General features: G+C 45.2%; 1 protein-coding gene across 1 annotated transcript in view; it reads left to right on the top strand.

Moving 5' to 3' along the window:
- LOC133372116 (uncharacterized) overlaps positions 1-15,785 on the top strand; it is a 135,468-nt gene that overhangs the window by 114,841 nt on the left and 4,842 nt on the right. The window contains exons 62-68 of the mRNA XM_061600419.1: positions 4,836-5,023; positions 6,731-6,828; positions 7,631-7,815; positions 10,167-10,369; positions 11,078-11,270; positions 13,240-13,349; positions 14,848-14,970. Coding sequence (XP_061456403.1) covers positions 4,836-5,023; positions 6,731-6,828; positions 7,631-7,815; positions 10,167-10,369; positions 11,078-11,270; positions 13,240-13,349; positions 14,848-14,970 — 1,100 coding nt within the window. The remainder of the gene's footprint in view (positions 1-4,835; positions 5,024-6,730; positions 6,829-7,630; positions 7,816-10,166; positions 10,370-11,077; positions 11,271-13,239; positions 13,350-14,847; positions 14,971-15,785) is intronic.

The raw sequence follows: 15,785 nt of genomic DNA, 5'->3' as shown, positions 1-15,785 counted from the left end.
TGTCCAGCCCTTGGGACTCTCTCCAGGATGGCCACACCCATTCTCCCCATACCATGGCCCTCTCTCCTTGAGTGTTTTGCCTGCCTAGAATGTCTTTGAACTCTGATAATGCTGTTCTGCTTGCTCAGATGGAGGATAGAGAAGAACCTATGCATAAACTAACTTCCTTTGCTCAGCTGGGTTTTTTCCACCGCTGGCTTTGCCCACCACTGGCATAAGGCCCTTGGAAGGTTCCACAGAAGAGAATGCGGCCCTTGAGCTGAAAAAAAGTTCCCTACCCATGAGCTAGGGAATAAATATCAGCTTAGGTAAACAACCTGCTGAACAGATTACATGTGTTTAAATTCATTTGGTTATGACAGATTTGAACTCCAGAGGGTCATAACTAGGGATAGATCTGTCAGTCTGTTTCCAGCCCATCTCAGTTTCACACGTGTTCATTCATAAGTCTGTTCTGTCCTATTTCCACCTCGATCTGCAATTAAAAACAAAAGTAGAAAAATTTGCATCATTTTTAATGTTCTTTTTACACAGAATATGTATTTTTGCATGCAGTTTCTCCTAGAACATGCTTTTTAATTGATTTTCCCTTTTAAGAACAAAACAACTGGATGCATTTTAAGCCTAAAATATGCAACTTTATAGAATTTTGGTTCATTTTTTAGCAGAGAATTGTACTGCAAAATTTGGAGAAGCGCATAAAGGAAGCCACAGACCTGAACTTACAAGATCTAAATAGGGTGGTTCACGACAGATGATATTGGAGGTCGCTGATTCATAGGGTCACCATAAGTCATAATCGACTTCTGGTTCAATTTGTTCTAACACCCAATTATTTGTCTTTTTTGTGGATCATGTTATGTGCAAAGCTGCCCTACCCAGTCCTAGCCTTCTTCTGATTTCTTGGCTATTGTCTCCATTTTGGATAATGACTGTGCCAAGGTATTGATAATCCTTGACAAGTTCAATGTCCTCGTTGTCAATAAAGTTACATAAATCTTCTGTTGTCATTACTTTAGTCTTTTTGACGTTCCACTGTAGTTCTGCTTTTGTGCTTTCCTCTTTAACTTTCATCAGCATTCGTTCCAAATCATTACTTGTTTCTGCTAGTAGAATGGTATCGTCTGCATCTCTTAAATTATTGATATTTCTCCCTCCAGTTTTCACACCTTGTTCAGCTTGGTCCAATCCCGCTTTCCGTACGATATGTTCTGTGTACAGATTAAACAAATAGGGTGATAAAATACACCCCTGTCCCACACACTTTCCGATTAGGAACCAATCAGTTTCTCCATATTCTGTCCTTACAGTAGCCTCTTGTGCAGAGTATAGGTTGCGCATCAGGACAATCAGATGCTGTGGCACCCCCATTTCTTTTAAAGCATTCCATAATTTTTCATGATCATTCTACACAATCAAAGGCTTTGCTGTAATATATAAAATACAGGGTGATTTCCTTCTGAAATTCCTTGGTCTGTTCCATTATCCAACATATGTTTGCGATATGATCTCTGGTGCCTCTTCCCTTTCTAAATCCAGCTTGGACGTCTAGCATTTTTTGCTCCATGTATGGTAAGAGCCTTTGTTGTAGAATCTTGTGCATTACTTTGCTTGCATGGGATATTAAGGCAAGAGTACAGTCCCTGGGGATCCCCTTTCTTTGGAACTCGGATTTATATTGAACACTTCCAGTCTGTGGGCCATTGTTTAGTTTTCCATATTTCTTGACAAATTTTGTCAAAATTTGGACAGATTCAGTCTCAGTAACTTGTAGCAACTCTGTTGGTATGCCATCTGTTCCTGGTGATTTGTTTCTTCCAAGTATTTTCAGAGCAGCTTTCACCTCACATTCTAAAATTTCTGGTGCTTCATCATATGGTTCCTCTGTGAATGAATCTGTCATCCTTGCATCTCTTTTATATAATTCTTCAGTGTATTGCTTCCATCTTCGTTTTATTTCATCTCGGTCAGTCAGTGTGTTCCCCTGTTGAATATTCAACATCTCTACCCTTGGTTTAAAGTTCCATTTAATTTCTCCAATCTTTTGGAATAGGGCTCTTGTTCTATCCTTTTTGTCGTCCTCTTCTTTCTGTACAATAACTGTTGTGATAATTCTTTGTCCCTACGTACTAGTCTCTGTTGCATTTAAGGTTCTAACCGTGTTTCTGTCTCCTTTTGCTTTTGCTTTCCTTCTCTCTTTAACCATTTTAAGAGTTCCTTCAGTCATCCATTGAGGTCTTTCTTTCTTTTTAACTAGAAGTATTGTCTCTTTGCATTCTTTCCTGATAATGTCTCTGACTTCATAGTTCTTCTGGTTTTCTGTCAACTAAGTTTAAAGCCTCAAATCTGTTCCTTATTTGATCTTTATATTCTTCTGGGATGTTATTTAGACTGTATTTTGGCATTATGAGTGCTTTGTTGTTCTTCTTTAGCTTTACTCTGATTAGATATTACCAGATCATGATCTCTACCACAGTCTGCTCCTGGTCTTGTTTTCACAGAAAGTATGGAACTTCTCCATCTTCTGTTACCAATTATATAATCAATTTGATTCCTATATTGACCATCTGGTGATGTCCACGTGTACAGTCGTCTCTTTGGTTGCTCAAAAAGTGTGTTTGCAAGAAACAAATCATTGGCTTCACAGAATTCAATAAGTCTCTCTCCTGCTTCATTTCTGTCTCCTAAGCCCCATTTCCCCACAATTCCTAGTTCTCTGTTCCTTACTTTTGCTTTCCAGTCCCATGATTATCAGCACATCTTGTTTTAGTGGGTGATCAATTTCTTCCTGTACTTCTGCATAGAATTATAAAAGAAATAAAAAGAAGCAATAAAAATGCAATTACAAATCGATATGAATACTTAATGTGGTGGATGTGCCGTCTCCCGTCTTCAACCACAAATTGAAAGACAAGTTGCAAACTGCCTGAATAATAAATAATAATAATAATAATAAATTTAATTTCTGTGTCGCCTATCTGGCCGAAGCCACTCTAGGCGACGTACACCTTAAAATTCAATAAAATACAATATAATACAAAATAAAATACAATGCAGTCAACACTAATGCAGCAGTAAAATCATGTAGGGCAATTAATATACAATTATAAGACACTCACAGAAAAATTAGCCCACCCCGGAAATCCCAAAGGCCTGTCCAAAGAGCCAGGTCTTTAAGGCTCGGCGAAATGTATCCAGGGAAGGGGCATGGCGGAGATCGAACGGGAGGGAGTTCCAGAGAGTGGGGGCCGCCACTGAAAATGCCCTCTCTCTAGTCCCCACCAACCTAGCTGTTTTCGTTGGGGGGACTGAGAGAAGGCCTTGTGTGGCTGATCTAGTCGGGCGGCTTAATTTGTGGTACTGGAGGTGCTCCTTCAGGTAAACTGGGCCGAGACCGTATAGGGATTTAAAGGTTAACACCAACACCTTGAATTGGGCCCGGAAAACAACTGGAAGCCAATGTAGATGAAATAACACTGGCGTGATGTGATCGCGGCGGCGGCTGTTTGTAAGCAACCGAGCTGCCGCATTCTGCACCAGTTGTAATTTCCGGACCATTTTCAAGGGTAACCCCACGTAGAGCGCATTGCAGTAGTCTAATCGAGAGGTGACCAGGGCATGTACCACCACTGGGAGCTGATGAATAGGGAGGTAGGGTTGCAGCCTCCGTATGAGATGTAGTTGATACCAAGCTGCCCGGCTCACTGCCGAAATCTGAGCCTCCATGGACAGCTTGGAATCCAGAACAACCCCGAGGCTGCGGACCTGATCCTTCAGGGGTAGACTCACCCCATTAAGCTTCAGGTCAACAACACCCAACCTTCCCCTGTCACCCACCAGTAGCACCTCGGTCTTATCAGGATTGAGCTTCAGCCTGTTCCTTCCCATCCATCCACTCACGGATTCCAGGCACTTGGACAAGGTCTCCACAGCCAACTCCAGTGAAGATTTGAAAGAGAGGTAGAGCTGCGTGTCATCAGCATATTGGTGACACCGCAGCCCAAAGCTCCTGATGATAGCTCCCAGCGGTTTTATATAGATGTTAAATAGCATGGGAGAGAGGATAGAACCCTGTGACACTCCACAAGTGAGGGGCCAAGGGTCTGAAACCTCATCCCCCAATGCTACCTGTTGATGCCTGTCAGAGAGAAAGGAATGGAACCGCTGTAAAACAGTGCCTCCTATCCCCAATCCTTCCATGCGATCTAATAGGATACCATGGTCAACGGTATCAAAAGCCGCTGAGAGATCGAGGAGGACAAGAATGAATGAAGCTCACAGACCACTAGGGGTCCACAGAATACGGTTTGGGGAAACCCTGTTCAAAGAATCGTAGAATCGTACAGTTGGAAGGGGCCTAGATGGCCATCGAGTCCAACCCACTGCTCAATGCAGGAGTCCAAATTAAAGCATACCTCACAGGTGGCTGTCCAGGTGTTTCATGAATGCTTTCAGTGTTGGAGAGCCCACCACCTCCCTAGGCCATTGGTTCCGTTGTCGTAACGCTTCCACAGTTAGGAAGTTTTTCCTGATGTTCGGGCAAAATCTGGATCCCTGTAACTTGAGCCCATTATTCTGTGTCCTGCACTCTGGGATGACAGAGAAGAGATCCTGCCTCCCCCCCACCGTGTGGCAACCTTTCAAGTACTTAAAGAGTGCTATCGTATCTCCCCTCAGTCTTTTCTTCTCGAGGCTAAACATGCCCAGTTCTTTTAGCCTCTCCTACCAGCCGGCCCTACTTACCAGGGACAATGCAGAAGTGGCCTCCATCCCAACAGATGTTTAACAAGGTGGTTCCTCTCACACACTTTTTTTTCCTTGCTACTTTTTAAAAGAGCCATTAACAACGCTGAACGATGCCTATTACGATGTGACCTTGAAACCTTTGGATGAGGTGTGGCAGCAGAGGACTGATGAGTATCTGAAGAAGCTCCAGGCTTTGGTGCCCACTGTGGTGAAGGACGTGTGGCTGATGGAGCCAATCCAAGTTTCACTGAGAACGTTGAAAACTGGATTAGATATGGTTGGTGTTGTTGTATTTTAAATCACTTGCCTACAGCTCCGGGCCCAATGGCCTAATAATTGGTTTCAATACGGGTTTGTGTGCCAAATTGGCACAGACACATCTGTGCTTCTCTGCAGGTCAGGTGTGGGGAACCTTTGGCCCTCCAGATGTTGCTGAATGACAACTCCCATCTGCCTCAGCAAGCATGGCCGGTGGCCAGGGATGATGAGAGTTGTCATTCAACAACATTTGGAGGGCCAAATCAACCCACACCTGCCATAGGTCCAGCAAGAGAATGTTCAATGTGTATAATATTGACGTTCTGTGTGAATGTGGCATGTTGCTATGCACTGAGAGTTTAGGAACCCTCTGTCAGTGCCAGCTCCAGTTTTTTGGGGGTAGGGGCTGGGCAAGATGCCCTCAATGAACCCCCCTCCCTCAGTGAGTCACCAGCATGGCATTGGTAGCCACCAGTGTGCCCGCCAGTACCTCCTATAGTGCCCATGATAGATCTAGGTAAATGCTTGCTCTTCTGGCTCAGCTCCTGTTTGCATTGGCTCAGCCTCTCTACATTAAACACGCCCTCTTCAACATGCCCACATTTCATTGGATGCCAGGATTGGACGCCCATCCTCCCGATGGTTCTGAACAGAGGAGAAGTTGAAAGAGCTTCCCTCTGCCAGCGAACGCAGCAGTGGGGGATGTAATTGTCTCTCCCCCCCCCAACGATGGGTGGATATGCCCACACTGCTTTGTCCTCCTGTCTCTTTTTCTGCTTTTCTAGATGTGGCAGCCGTTTTGTATTCTGCCACACACCCAGTAGCAACTCTTTTGCATTATGCCAGGACCCCCAGCAGCCATTTTGTGGCTGATGCCCGTGGCACTTTCTCAACGTTCCACATGTGCCCATTCACTGGCCCAAAAATATCAGCGACCCCTGATGCCATCATAAAAAAGGCTAGTGTCAAGCGCTCAGCACCGTCTCATCCCAAAGCTAAGTCGAAATTTGTTATCGCCAGGAGTCATCTCCCGTTAGGGGCGGGGTCTTGCCTCTAACCTTGTGCTATATCTCTAGAACATAGCATGAGGTCAGAGGAAAATCTCCTGGTCCTCTCTTCAGCTCTAAGCTTACAGCTGGGGTGTGTGCAGAAAACAAGCCTTTGCCCTCAAAAGTTCAAAACTAGAGGAGGTGGCAGTGGCTTGCTCTGGCTCTGCGTGTAATGAGCACTCCAAAATGCAGAGCATCTTTCTAGAGCAGAGTAAGTCCAGGCACGAGAGCCTCCCCAGTCCAGCCGCTGCTGCTGCTGTTGTTATTGTTGTTGTCACTTTTCTCACCAGCTGGGACGACAAGCATAATCCATAAAGCCTCAAAACATCTCTGACAATTTAAAACCATACAAATAAAGGGCAGGTATACCAGTCCCGCCCCACTAAAAAAGGTCATCAAAGGCCAAAGGCCGGGATGTAGAAGAAGGTCTTTGCCTGGTGCCTAAAGATGGTGCCTGGTGTGCCTCCCTGGGAAGAGTGTTCCACAGCCAGGGGACCACCACCAAAAAGGCCCTTTTTTTGCGTTGCCACCCTCCAATCCTCCGATAAAGGGGGCACACAATGAAGGATTGCAGGGTCTGGGTTGGGTCATGTGGGGAGAACTATCCAATGTAAAGCCTTTTTAAAAAAAGAATGTTAAAGCATTCGGTTGTTGTTTTAACCTACCTTGCAAAACAGGTGACACAGCAGATGCTAAGCTGGGCAGAAGCAAAGTTCTCCAGAACAGTGACCAAGCTTCTGCAACCTCTATCAAGCCTGTACAGTTTCTCAGCCAGGTGACATCATGGGATTATTGCTTTGGATGAATTCTTACAATGCAGCGTTATAGCTGCCAATGCCCATTTCTCTGAGTTCGGTCCAAATAATTAGGGCTGCCACATGGCCCTGTTGGCTGGGTTTTGCCTGCATTTCTGGCCTTGCCTGGTGGTGCCTTCGTTTGAGTGATTAGCTGGGTTGGATTCCTAGCTCAGAAGACTCTGGCTGTGCAGATGACAGGCACCAGTGCAGATCAATCCCTCTCTCCAGAAAATGAGATAGATCTGTCCCCCGAGCCCAGTAATCAATAAAGTAGCGATGGATACCAAGAGCACATCCACACACCATGCATTTGAAGCATTCTTATACCACTTGAACAGTCATGGAGAATCCTGGGAACTGTAGTTTGTTAAAGGTGCTGGGAATTGTAGGTCTGTGAGGTCAGCACCCTTAACAAACTACAGTTCCCGGGACTTTCCATGACAGTTGAAGTGGTATAAGAGTGCTTTGAATGTATGGTGTGGATGTGACCCTACTTGGATGGCATCGCTCCAAAGAGGATTAGGCAAAGTCATGGAGGATAAAGCTTTCCATGGCTACTACCTCCAATGGCTATGTTCTACCTCCAGTGATGGAGGGAGTGTTGCCTCTGAATAGCAGTTGCTGGGAATCACAAGCGGGGAGAGTGCTGTTGCTCTCAGGTCCTGCTTTCAGGCTGCCTGTCGGCATCTCGTTTGGCCGCGGTGAGAGCAGGATGGTGGGCTATGACAGGCCTTTGGCCTGATCGAAGGGCTCTACTTATGTTCTGATGATGCCTTGCAGAAACTGCTCCATGGCAGTGAGATTGCCAGTGAAGCCTAAAGGAGAGCCCACACTGGGCCTGGCCAGCATCACAAACTATCTCATTGAAGAAAAACTTATGAAGCCTTTCCGAGACCTGTACAGCATCAACCCAGTTGCAGAATATTACAGGTTTAAGCAAACTATGATGGAAAGCCCATTTGAACGTAAGTCCTTTGACTGTCCTGATTTTTGTTCTGTCGCTTCCTCTTTCTTACCAAGTTCCAGGGAGGGAGGGAGGGAGGAAGGAAGGAAGGAAGGAAGGAAGGAAGGAAGGAAGGAAGGAAGACATGTTATGGAGACATGCTTTATTTGCTTAATTTTTCATATCGTAGAATTTGGGGTTTGGCTGCAGAACTGGAGGATTTGATGGACACGACTCTAGTGGTCTGGAGGCTGGGATTCCACCCTCTCATTGCCACAGCTTGGGTTTGATTCTTAGCCAGGGAGGGACCATACCTCAGTGGTGGCACATACACTCTGTACTCCAAAGGTCTCAGGTCCAGTCCCTGGCGTCTCCAGTTTCTAAGAAGCACCCAGTAGCCGGTGATGGGAAAGATCTCTTCCCAAGACCCTGGAGGGCCACTAACAGCCAGAGCAGACCAGCCTTCACTAACCTGGTGCCTTCCAGATATTTTGGACCAGAAGTCCCATCAGTCCCAACCATCACACGGCTGATGGGAGATGTAGTCCAAAACATGTGCAAGGTGCTAGGTTGGTGAAGGCTGGAGCAAACAATGTTGGCCTGCATGGGCAAATAGTCTGACCTAGTAGAAGGCCACTTCCTATGTTCCCCTGAGATAGCACAGTGAGTCTTTGTGCATAGCTGCAGTGCGCATAAAGAATCTCTGGACTGAGGCACTAATCCAACTTCGGGATTACATCGGAAGCTGCCTTAAACTGAGTCAGACCTTTGGTCCATCTACCTCAGTATTGTCTGCGCTGGCTGGCAGAGGCTCTCCAGGGCTTTTGGTGAATACCCTGCAAGTAAATCAGAGACAGCCAGTGTAACAAAGGGGTTACACTGTCGGCCTGGGACCTGGGAGACCAGGGTTCAAATCTCCACTTGGCCACAAAGTTCACTGGGTGACCTTGGGCCAGTCACTGCCTCTCAACCTAACCTACCTCACAGGGTTGTTGTGAGGATAAAATGAAATGGAGAGTGGGAGAACCATATACGCTACCTTAAACTCCAAGGAGGAAAGGTGGGACATAAACCAAATAAATTGCCAGATTAGAACATCCCACCCCTCCCTCCTGAAACAAAATAGCTGAGAAGGGAGGAGGGACCTGGAGGAGCTGGTGTGGCCACCAGATACTCCCACATGTTCCCTGCCCCTCTGCAGTTTCTAAGCCCAACTTTTATAGCTTCCAAGCTAAAGCATTGTGGCTGGATGGAGCACATCTCTTGTTCTAATCCTTTTAATGGGTCTCATCGTTATCAAGCAATGGCAGTGAAGCAGGCTGGATTGCTGGCCCTGCCACTGCTAAAAGTCCATATATGGGTGTGGGTGCTTGCACTGAGGCACACAAGAGTATCTACTTGCGCTCAGGCCTCCACATGCCCAGGACTCCCAATCACTCTGCTGTGCGGAAGCCTGTGACCAGCTGGTCACATGTAAACTCTGCCAGGAGTCCTCCAGATGACCTGTTTATTGCGCATTCATCCTGTTGTGTTTGCACAAAGCTTACAGGGAGGTTAGCCTATAGTCTTACTTATACCACATTCACACCTTACGTGTATTCAGTTGTTATTGTTCATGGCTTCCCCCAAAGAATCCTGGGAAGTGTAGTTTGTGAAGTTGTTAGGAGATTGCTATTTCCCTCATAGAGCTACAATTCTCAGAGTTCCCTTGGAAGAACTGACTGTTAAACCACTCTGACCATTGTAGCTCTGTAAGGAGAATAGGAGTCTCCTAACAATTCTCAGCACCCTTCACAAACTACACTTCCCAGAGTTCTTTGGCGGAAGCCATGACTGTTAAAGGTGGAATAATTGTGGAATAAATCTATGGTGTTAATGTGACTATGTTAAGTCATTTTGATCTGTTTATGAAGTGGTTATGAAAAAATGAAATGGACTGCCTTCAAGTCGATTCCGACTTATGGGCGACCCTATGAATCGGGTTTTCATGGTAAGTGGTATTCAGAGGGAGTTTACCATTGCCTCCCTCTGAGGCTGAGAGGCAGTGACTGGCCCAAGGTCACCCAGTGAGCTTTATGGCTGTGTGGGGATTCGAACCATGGTCTCCCAGGTCGTAGTCCAACACCTTAACCACTATACCACAGGCAAATTTACAACCAGGAAAATTCATTCTGTATTCAACCTGATTTGTTAACTGAAATCCTGGAGAGGCACTACTCCGTATGTGGACAATACTGACCTAGCTAGACTAAGAGTTTAACTCAGTTTAAGGCAACGTCCTGAGTTCAACTTGGCCTGTTTCATAATTCAGGAATGGCTGTGCCACAACAGGTCATGGATGATTTACTGACACCACTTTCCCCATCCTCCCAGATCATGCCTTGTTGATAGGGAACAAGCACCTGCAGACATTTGATGGGAAAATATACAGTTTGACCTCTGAATGCAGCATCCTGCTGGCCAAGGATTTCATTCATGATGCATTTACTGTAATATTAAACCTAAGCAAAGGTAGCAGAAGATCACTACACGTCGACATGAATGGTACTGCTGTTGTTATCTACCCAGAACAGAAGGTAACAAGATGGCTCTCTCTGTTTTTAAATCTGTGCTTTAACTTTGGGGCACAGTGAGTTTTGTTTTTATGGTTTCTATGTTTTAACGGTGTATTTAAATTATTGTTTTTTTACTTCATTATTGTAAGCGACCCAAAGAACTTTTATATTTTTATGTGGCAGCATACAAATGCTATACATAAATAAAGTAAGAGGAAGGAAGGAACTCAAGTTCAGATTTTTCTGTACCATAAATCCAGTTGCTGGCAACAGCAGGAGGGAAGAGTGCTGTTGCGCTCAGGCTTCCCATCAGCAGTTGTGAAGCGGCAAATTCAGAAATGCAGGGTCCCTTCACGATAGCCACGCCATGCCCCCTCACAGCCATGCCCCCTTCTAAGATTATACAACCTTCTTAGATTCTACAATAAAATAAGATTTCACTTTGTTTAGAGTTCAGTTGAATGATGAATGCAGGATGAGGGTATTTCTTTTTGAGGTTTGACAATAAGCTTCTGGAAAACTCTTCTCAGTGGGATGAGGGAACTAGGGGACTCTGCAATTTAGGTGGGAGATGCAGAATTTCTATAATAAGCCACCAACATCATAAACTGCTTTGAGGTTTTATTACAATCAGACAGTACATATATTTGGTGAAATAAAATAAACCTCTTTGCATTCCAAAAACCTGGTCTCTTTGTAACCTAGATTCCCCTTCCTGCTTTTAAACAGCTCTACAAGAAGTACAACTATTCCCTGTTGGCAGAGAACTGCCAACGTTTTGACATTCCTCTTGAAGAAGACGAAGGCCTTGCAATCCGAAGAGTATCAGATCTTGTAGAAGTGTCTACAACTAACGGGGCTTTATTTTCATGTGACCTTCGCTATGACCTCTGCTCTCTTACCTTGGATGGCTGGCATCATGGTTTGTACTCCAAGTTTGGCACCATGGTTTCTACTCAGCATTTTGAGCTATGTGTGATGGATGCTGGGCAATCAGAGTGTCATGTTCCACCTCCATTTAGCTGGTGAGAAAATTAGGGAATGTGTTTTCTTCCTGCTGGATCCAAAGCTCAGAAATGGGACATAGGAAACTTCCCAAATGTGATTTATAATGAGCTGAGCTTTGGATCCAGCTGACCTCCTCCAAAGCTCAGTAGCAGAACATGAGAATCCCGTTTCCTGACTAGGAAAGGAAAGCAGGGACCTCTCATATGGTGTTGATCAACTGCTTTACTCTGATGAAGCGGCAAGTGGATTTGTGGGAGCCTGCTATTTGGCTTCCTTTTTATTTATTTTTATAATTTATATACCACTTAATACTGCAATTTCTCAGACAATCAGAATGCCACACAATCAGTTAAAACTAACCATAAAATCAGGAAAACTTACTTAAAATGCCATTTGAATGTTTTAAAAAAAGTCTTCACCAAGTGCCGCAAGTTCAACAGGGACGGACTTCCACAGAAGTGGGCCCACAATACTGAATGCACAGCGCCTCATGGATATGAGCCATGCATTTGAGCAGTGGGGGACCACTAACAGTGACTGTTCTGTTTCCTATTATAGTAACACAGCCTTGTAAACAAGCACATGAAAGTTACTAGGCTGCCATTTATCAATTTATTTATTTAGTAGAATGTTAAGAGGCTAGTTGCCTGTATTATTATTGCAGCAGTGAAAGAGTAGCAATGTGGAAATGCAGGATCCTAGCTTCTTGCAGGCTACTAAAAAAAAAAATCTTGGACCATGCAGGTTGGTGGAAAAGGGACACATCTGAGAGAGAGAGACTCCCCTTCAGACAACACTGACAAATTCTGTTTGAGATCCGGATTTTATTAAAAACCTACTTAATCTGCATTTTCTGAAGCAATGTGCAAACGGAAACACAGCTTTCTTTCAAACTGTGCATGTCTCCAAGTTTAGCAAAGCAGTTCCCCAAGCAAATACTATGTACATAGTACGTATTTTAGGGGAAGTGGGGAGGCTGTCATGTCAACAGAGCAGTGAATCCGCTCTGGGTTTTAGTCAGAACTCTCGTGGAGCTGCCCAAGGTGCTGGACCTATTTGGGGAATAGTTTCAGCACCTTGGACAGATTCTTGAAACTTCAGGCTAGAATCCGGAGCAGATTCACTGCCTCACTGACATCAGAACCACCAGTCTCCAAAACCACCAGTTTGTGCATGCAAACATGGTTTTAGGATCATTTTATTTATGTATGTATGGCTCATTTTTATGCACACTGCTTAGAAATGTAAATGATTAAGTGTAAGATAAATGTCTTACATAAAATAAATCCATTCGTTAAAATAACATGCAAAAATGCATTTCTGTTCAGGGAAATTGCTTACAAAAATGTGTGTATTTGTAGAAGCGTGTACGAAAATGCTGACAAATTTTCATGTGGTCTTTCAAAAAATTGCAAACTGATGCAGAAATGTAAAGAACTGAACTGAAAACTGGAAAAAATAGAAACTGAAATGGACAAATCCCTCCAGCCCTAATAGAAGTCAAGCAGACTGTTGGAGGAGAGAGAGAGAGATAAGTGTCCTCTATCCACCAGCCTGCTTACTTTACTCACCTGCATGGAATCCCTTGTCACCTATGATGACCAGACAAGTAACGTACTACCATCAGGATGACTTTAAATGCATAAATCAAGCAGGCCTTTCAACCTCAGCACTTCCAATTATAAAATGCCACCCACCAAGAGTTGGTTGATCCAGTAATGCTTGCAACACCAACATATGCACCCAGGGGACTGGAAGAGCACCTCTCAATTTTTTCCTAAAGTTTTGGCCCTTAGATGGCAAAAAGCATCCTGGGGCATCACTCAGTAGTGCTCAAGTTGACCTTTCAGGTTGTTGAGACTTCTTTTCTCTTATATTTTTAGGTGTGTCTGCTGGCCTTTTTGGTACCAATGACAATGAAGCTGGCAACGAATGGATGCTTCCAGATCATTCCTATGCAGACAGCGTGCAAGAGTTCATGGAGTCATGGCAGGTAAGTCTGCTATGGCTTTATTTTACAAGGAACTACTGAAGGTTGTGGGAAGGACCATAGCTCAGTGGCAGAGAAACAGCTCTGCATACAGAATGTTCCAGGTTCAGTCATCGGCTTCTCCAGGAAAGGGTGGGAGAGACTCTTGCCTGAAATGCTGGAGAGCCGCTGCCAGTCAGTGTAGGCAGTACTGAGCCTTGATTTGGCTTAGCATGTCGTCTGAACCCGGGCTCATGCTTTAGCTCTCTCCAGACTAATCACAAGCCCTAAAAAAAGGTTTACTCTGTGGCTTACAGCTTGTGGTTTGCCTAGGACAGCTAAACCATGAGTGCGCATTCAGATGGTATGCAGAACCAAATCATGGCTTTGCTCATAAAGCCTGCTGCATCAGGTCCATGGTCTATCTAGTTGAGCATTCTGTACTCACAGTGGCCAACCAGTCACCCATGGCAAATGGCAGCACAGAAGCAAAATGCTCAGAGAAGAGCAAAGCAGCCACAAGCTCCTCTCCAGAAGCCTGTGTGCTTGCACGTTCATGCTAAGCTACGGTTTGGCTTGGCATGATGTGTGAACCGGGCCACTATAGCTAGGGCTATGCTATGAATGATCCCTGACCCTTGACCAGGCTGTCTGGGACTGATGGACTGTGGTGTCCAGTAACATCTGGAGGGCCACAAGTTCCCCAGATGTTGCTGTGCAAAGCCACACTCGCTCTCACCCATCTGTTGTGGATCTGGGCACATGCATGTTTCTATGAAAAGTGAATATTTATTTCACTGATTTATTCATCAGTTTTCAAGGCTAAGCCCACGCAAAGCAACATACACAGAGAAAGCAAACAATGTAAGAGAGAGAATATGAGAGACACGTCCGACTCTCTCAAAAAAGGCCCTCTGCGTACACACGTTTTGCCTTCTCAAGAACAGAGATGCTGTTTCGTATACTGATATAAGTTTCTTCGCGAACCAAGGCTTTTAACTCAGTGCCACCGGTAAAAGAGAATTAGCCACACTTTGTTGAGGATCAGGCTCTCCATGGCGACTAGCCACAATGGCTATGCTATCCCTCCACGGTCAGAGGTAGTATGATTCTGAATAGCAGTTGCTGGAAACCACAGGTGGGGAGAGTGCTCTTGCGCTCCGGTCCTCCCCATTTCGGGCTCCCCATTGGGGCATCTGGTTGGCCACTGTGAGAACAGGATGCTGGACTAGATGGGCCACTGGCTTGATGCAGCAGGGTTCGCTGTTCCTATTGAAATCAGCCAGGTACCTGCAGTTCTGATATTTGTCAACTGCTGAAGCCATATTTGTTTCCCCAAGTGTTTTGAGAGAAACAATTTGATTCAGTGTTGGTCATGCGTTCGGAATGTGATTATCTTATAATTTTGTGATATTTTATTGTACGCCACTGTGATTTTTTTAAAAATAAGTGGATGGTTTTAAATATTCTTATAAATAAACAAATAAAATACGACCCTCCCTTCCCCCCCCCCCCGGGCAAGGTGAGCAACCAGTGCAGCCCGGTGAAGAGGACCGACAAGGCATGTCTTGATGCATCTGGCCCCCAAATCTGCAAAACTTTCTTCCTGGATTCTGACTCCCTCTTTAGGAACTGCTTCAGAGTTGTGAGTACCACGTGGCAAAACACTCTTCGTTAAATTGTTTATTTGTTTATTTATTACATTTACATCCTGCCCTTCCTCCCAAAGGGAGCCCAGGGTGGCAAAACATGGCATGTGCTGCATGCACACCAGACTTGCAACTGGCATGAATCCCTGTAGAAGTACAGGTGGAGAGCCTGTGGAAGTTCTCAGTCTCCAACTCCCATCGTTCCCAGCCAGCATGGCCAATGGCCAGAGATGATGGAAGCTGAAGTCCAGCAACGTCTGGAGGATCACAGGTTGCCCATCCGTGCTGTAGAAGATTACCAGGAAATCTTTCCTACCAATAACCATTTTTAACCATTAGAAAATCTGAAAATTCACCTCCTTGCCTCTAGCTCCGAGACCGTTTAAGATGACAGGAAACTGCCCTGTTACCATGGTCACATCCGCACCTTACATTTAAAGCACACGGCTTCCCTCAAAGAATCTTGGGAACCGTCGTTTACTCCTCAGCACGATGGTTCCCAGCACCCTGAACAATCTACCGAGCTATTGACAGGGCCAGATTCAGACATGCTGAGGCCCCAAGCCATGTCAAGAATCAGAGGCCTCATACTGTAAAAAATAAAGAGGGGGAAATGGGGGGAAAGTGGCAAGGAGCGGATTAGAAGAGATGATGCCTGGCCTGAAATGCAATTTTAGAATGTGTTGGTAGGCCAGCTCCCATTGTCTTCTCGAGGCCTGAGGTGATATTGGGCAACTTCTGGATGATGCGGGTAGCCCAGCAGCCCTAGAAGGGGATGGGATTGGGTCAGGGTTTGGTGGGGAGGTCAGGA

This window comes from Rhineura floridana, chromosome 17 (assembly GCF_030035675.1).
Source record: "Rhineura floridana isolate rRhiFlo1 chromosome 17, rRhiFlo1.hap2, whole genome shotgun sequence".
Taxonomy (NCBI): domain Eukaryota; kingdom Metazoa; phylum Chordata; class Lepidosauria; order Squamata; family Rhineuridae; genus Rhineura; species Rhineura floridana.
This window is presented reverse-complemented; position numbering and strand designations above follow the sequence as displayed.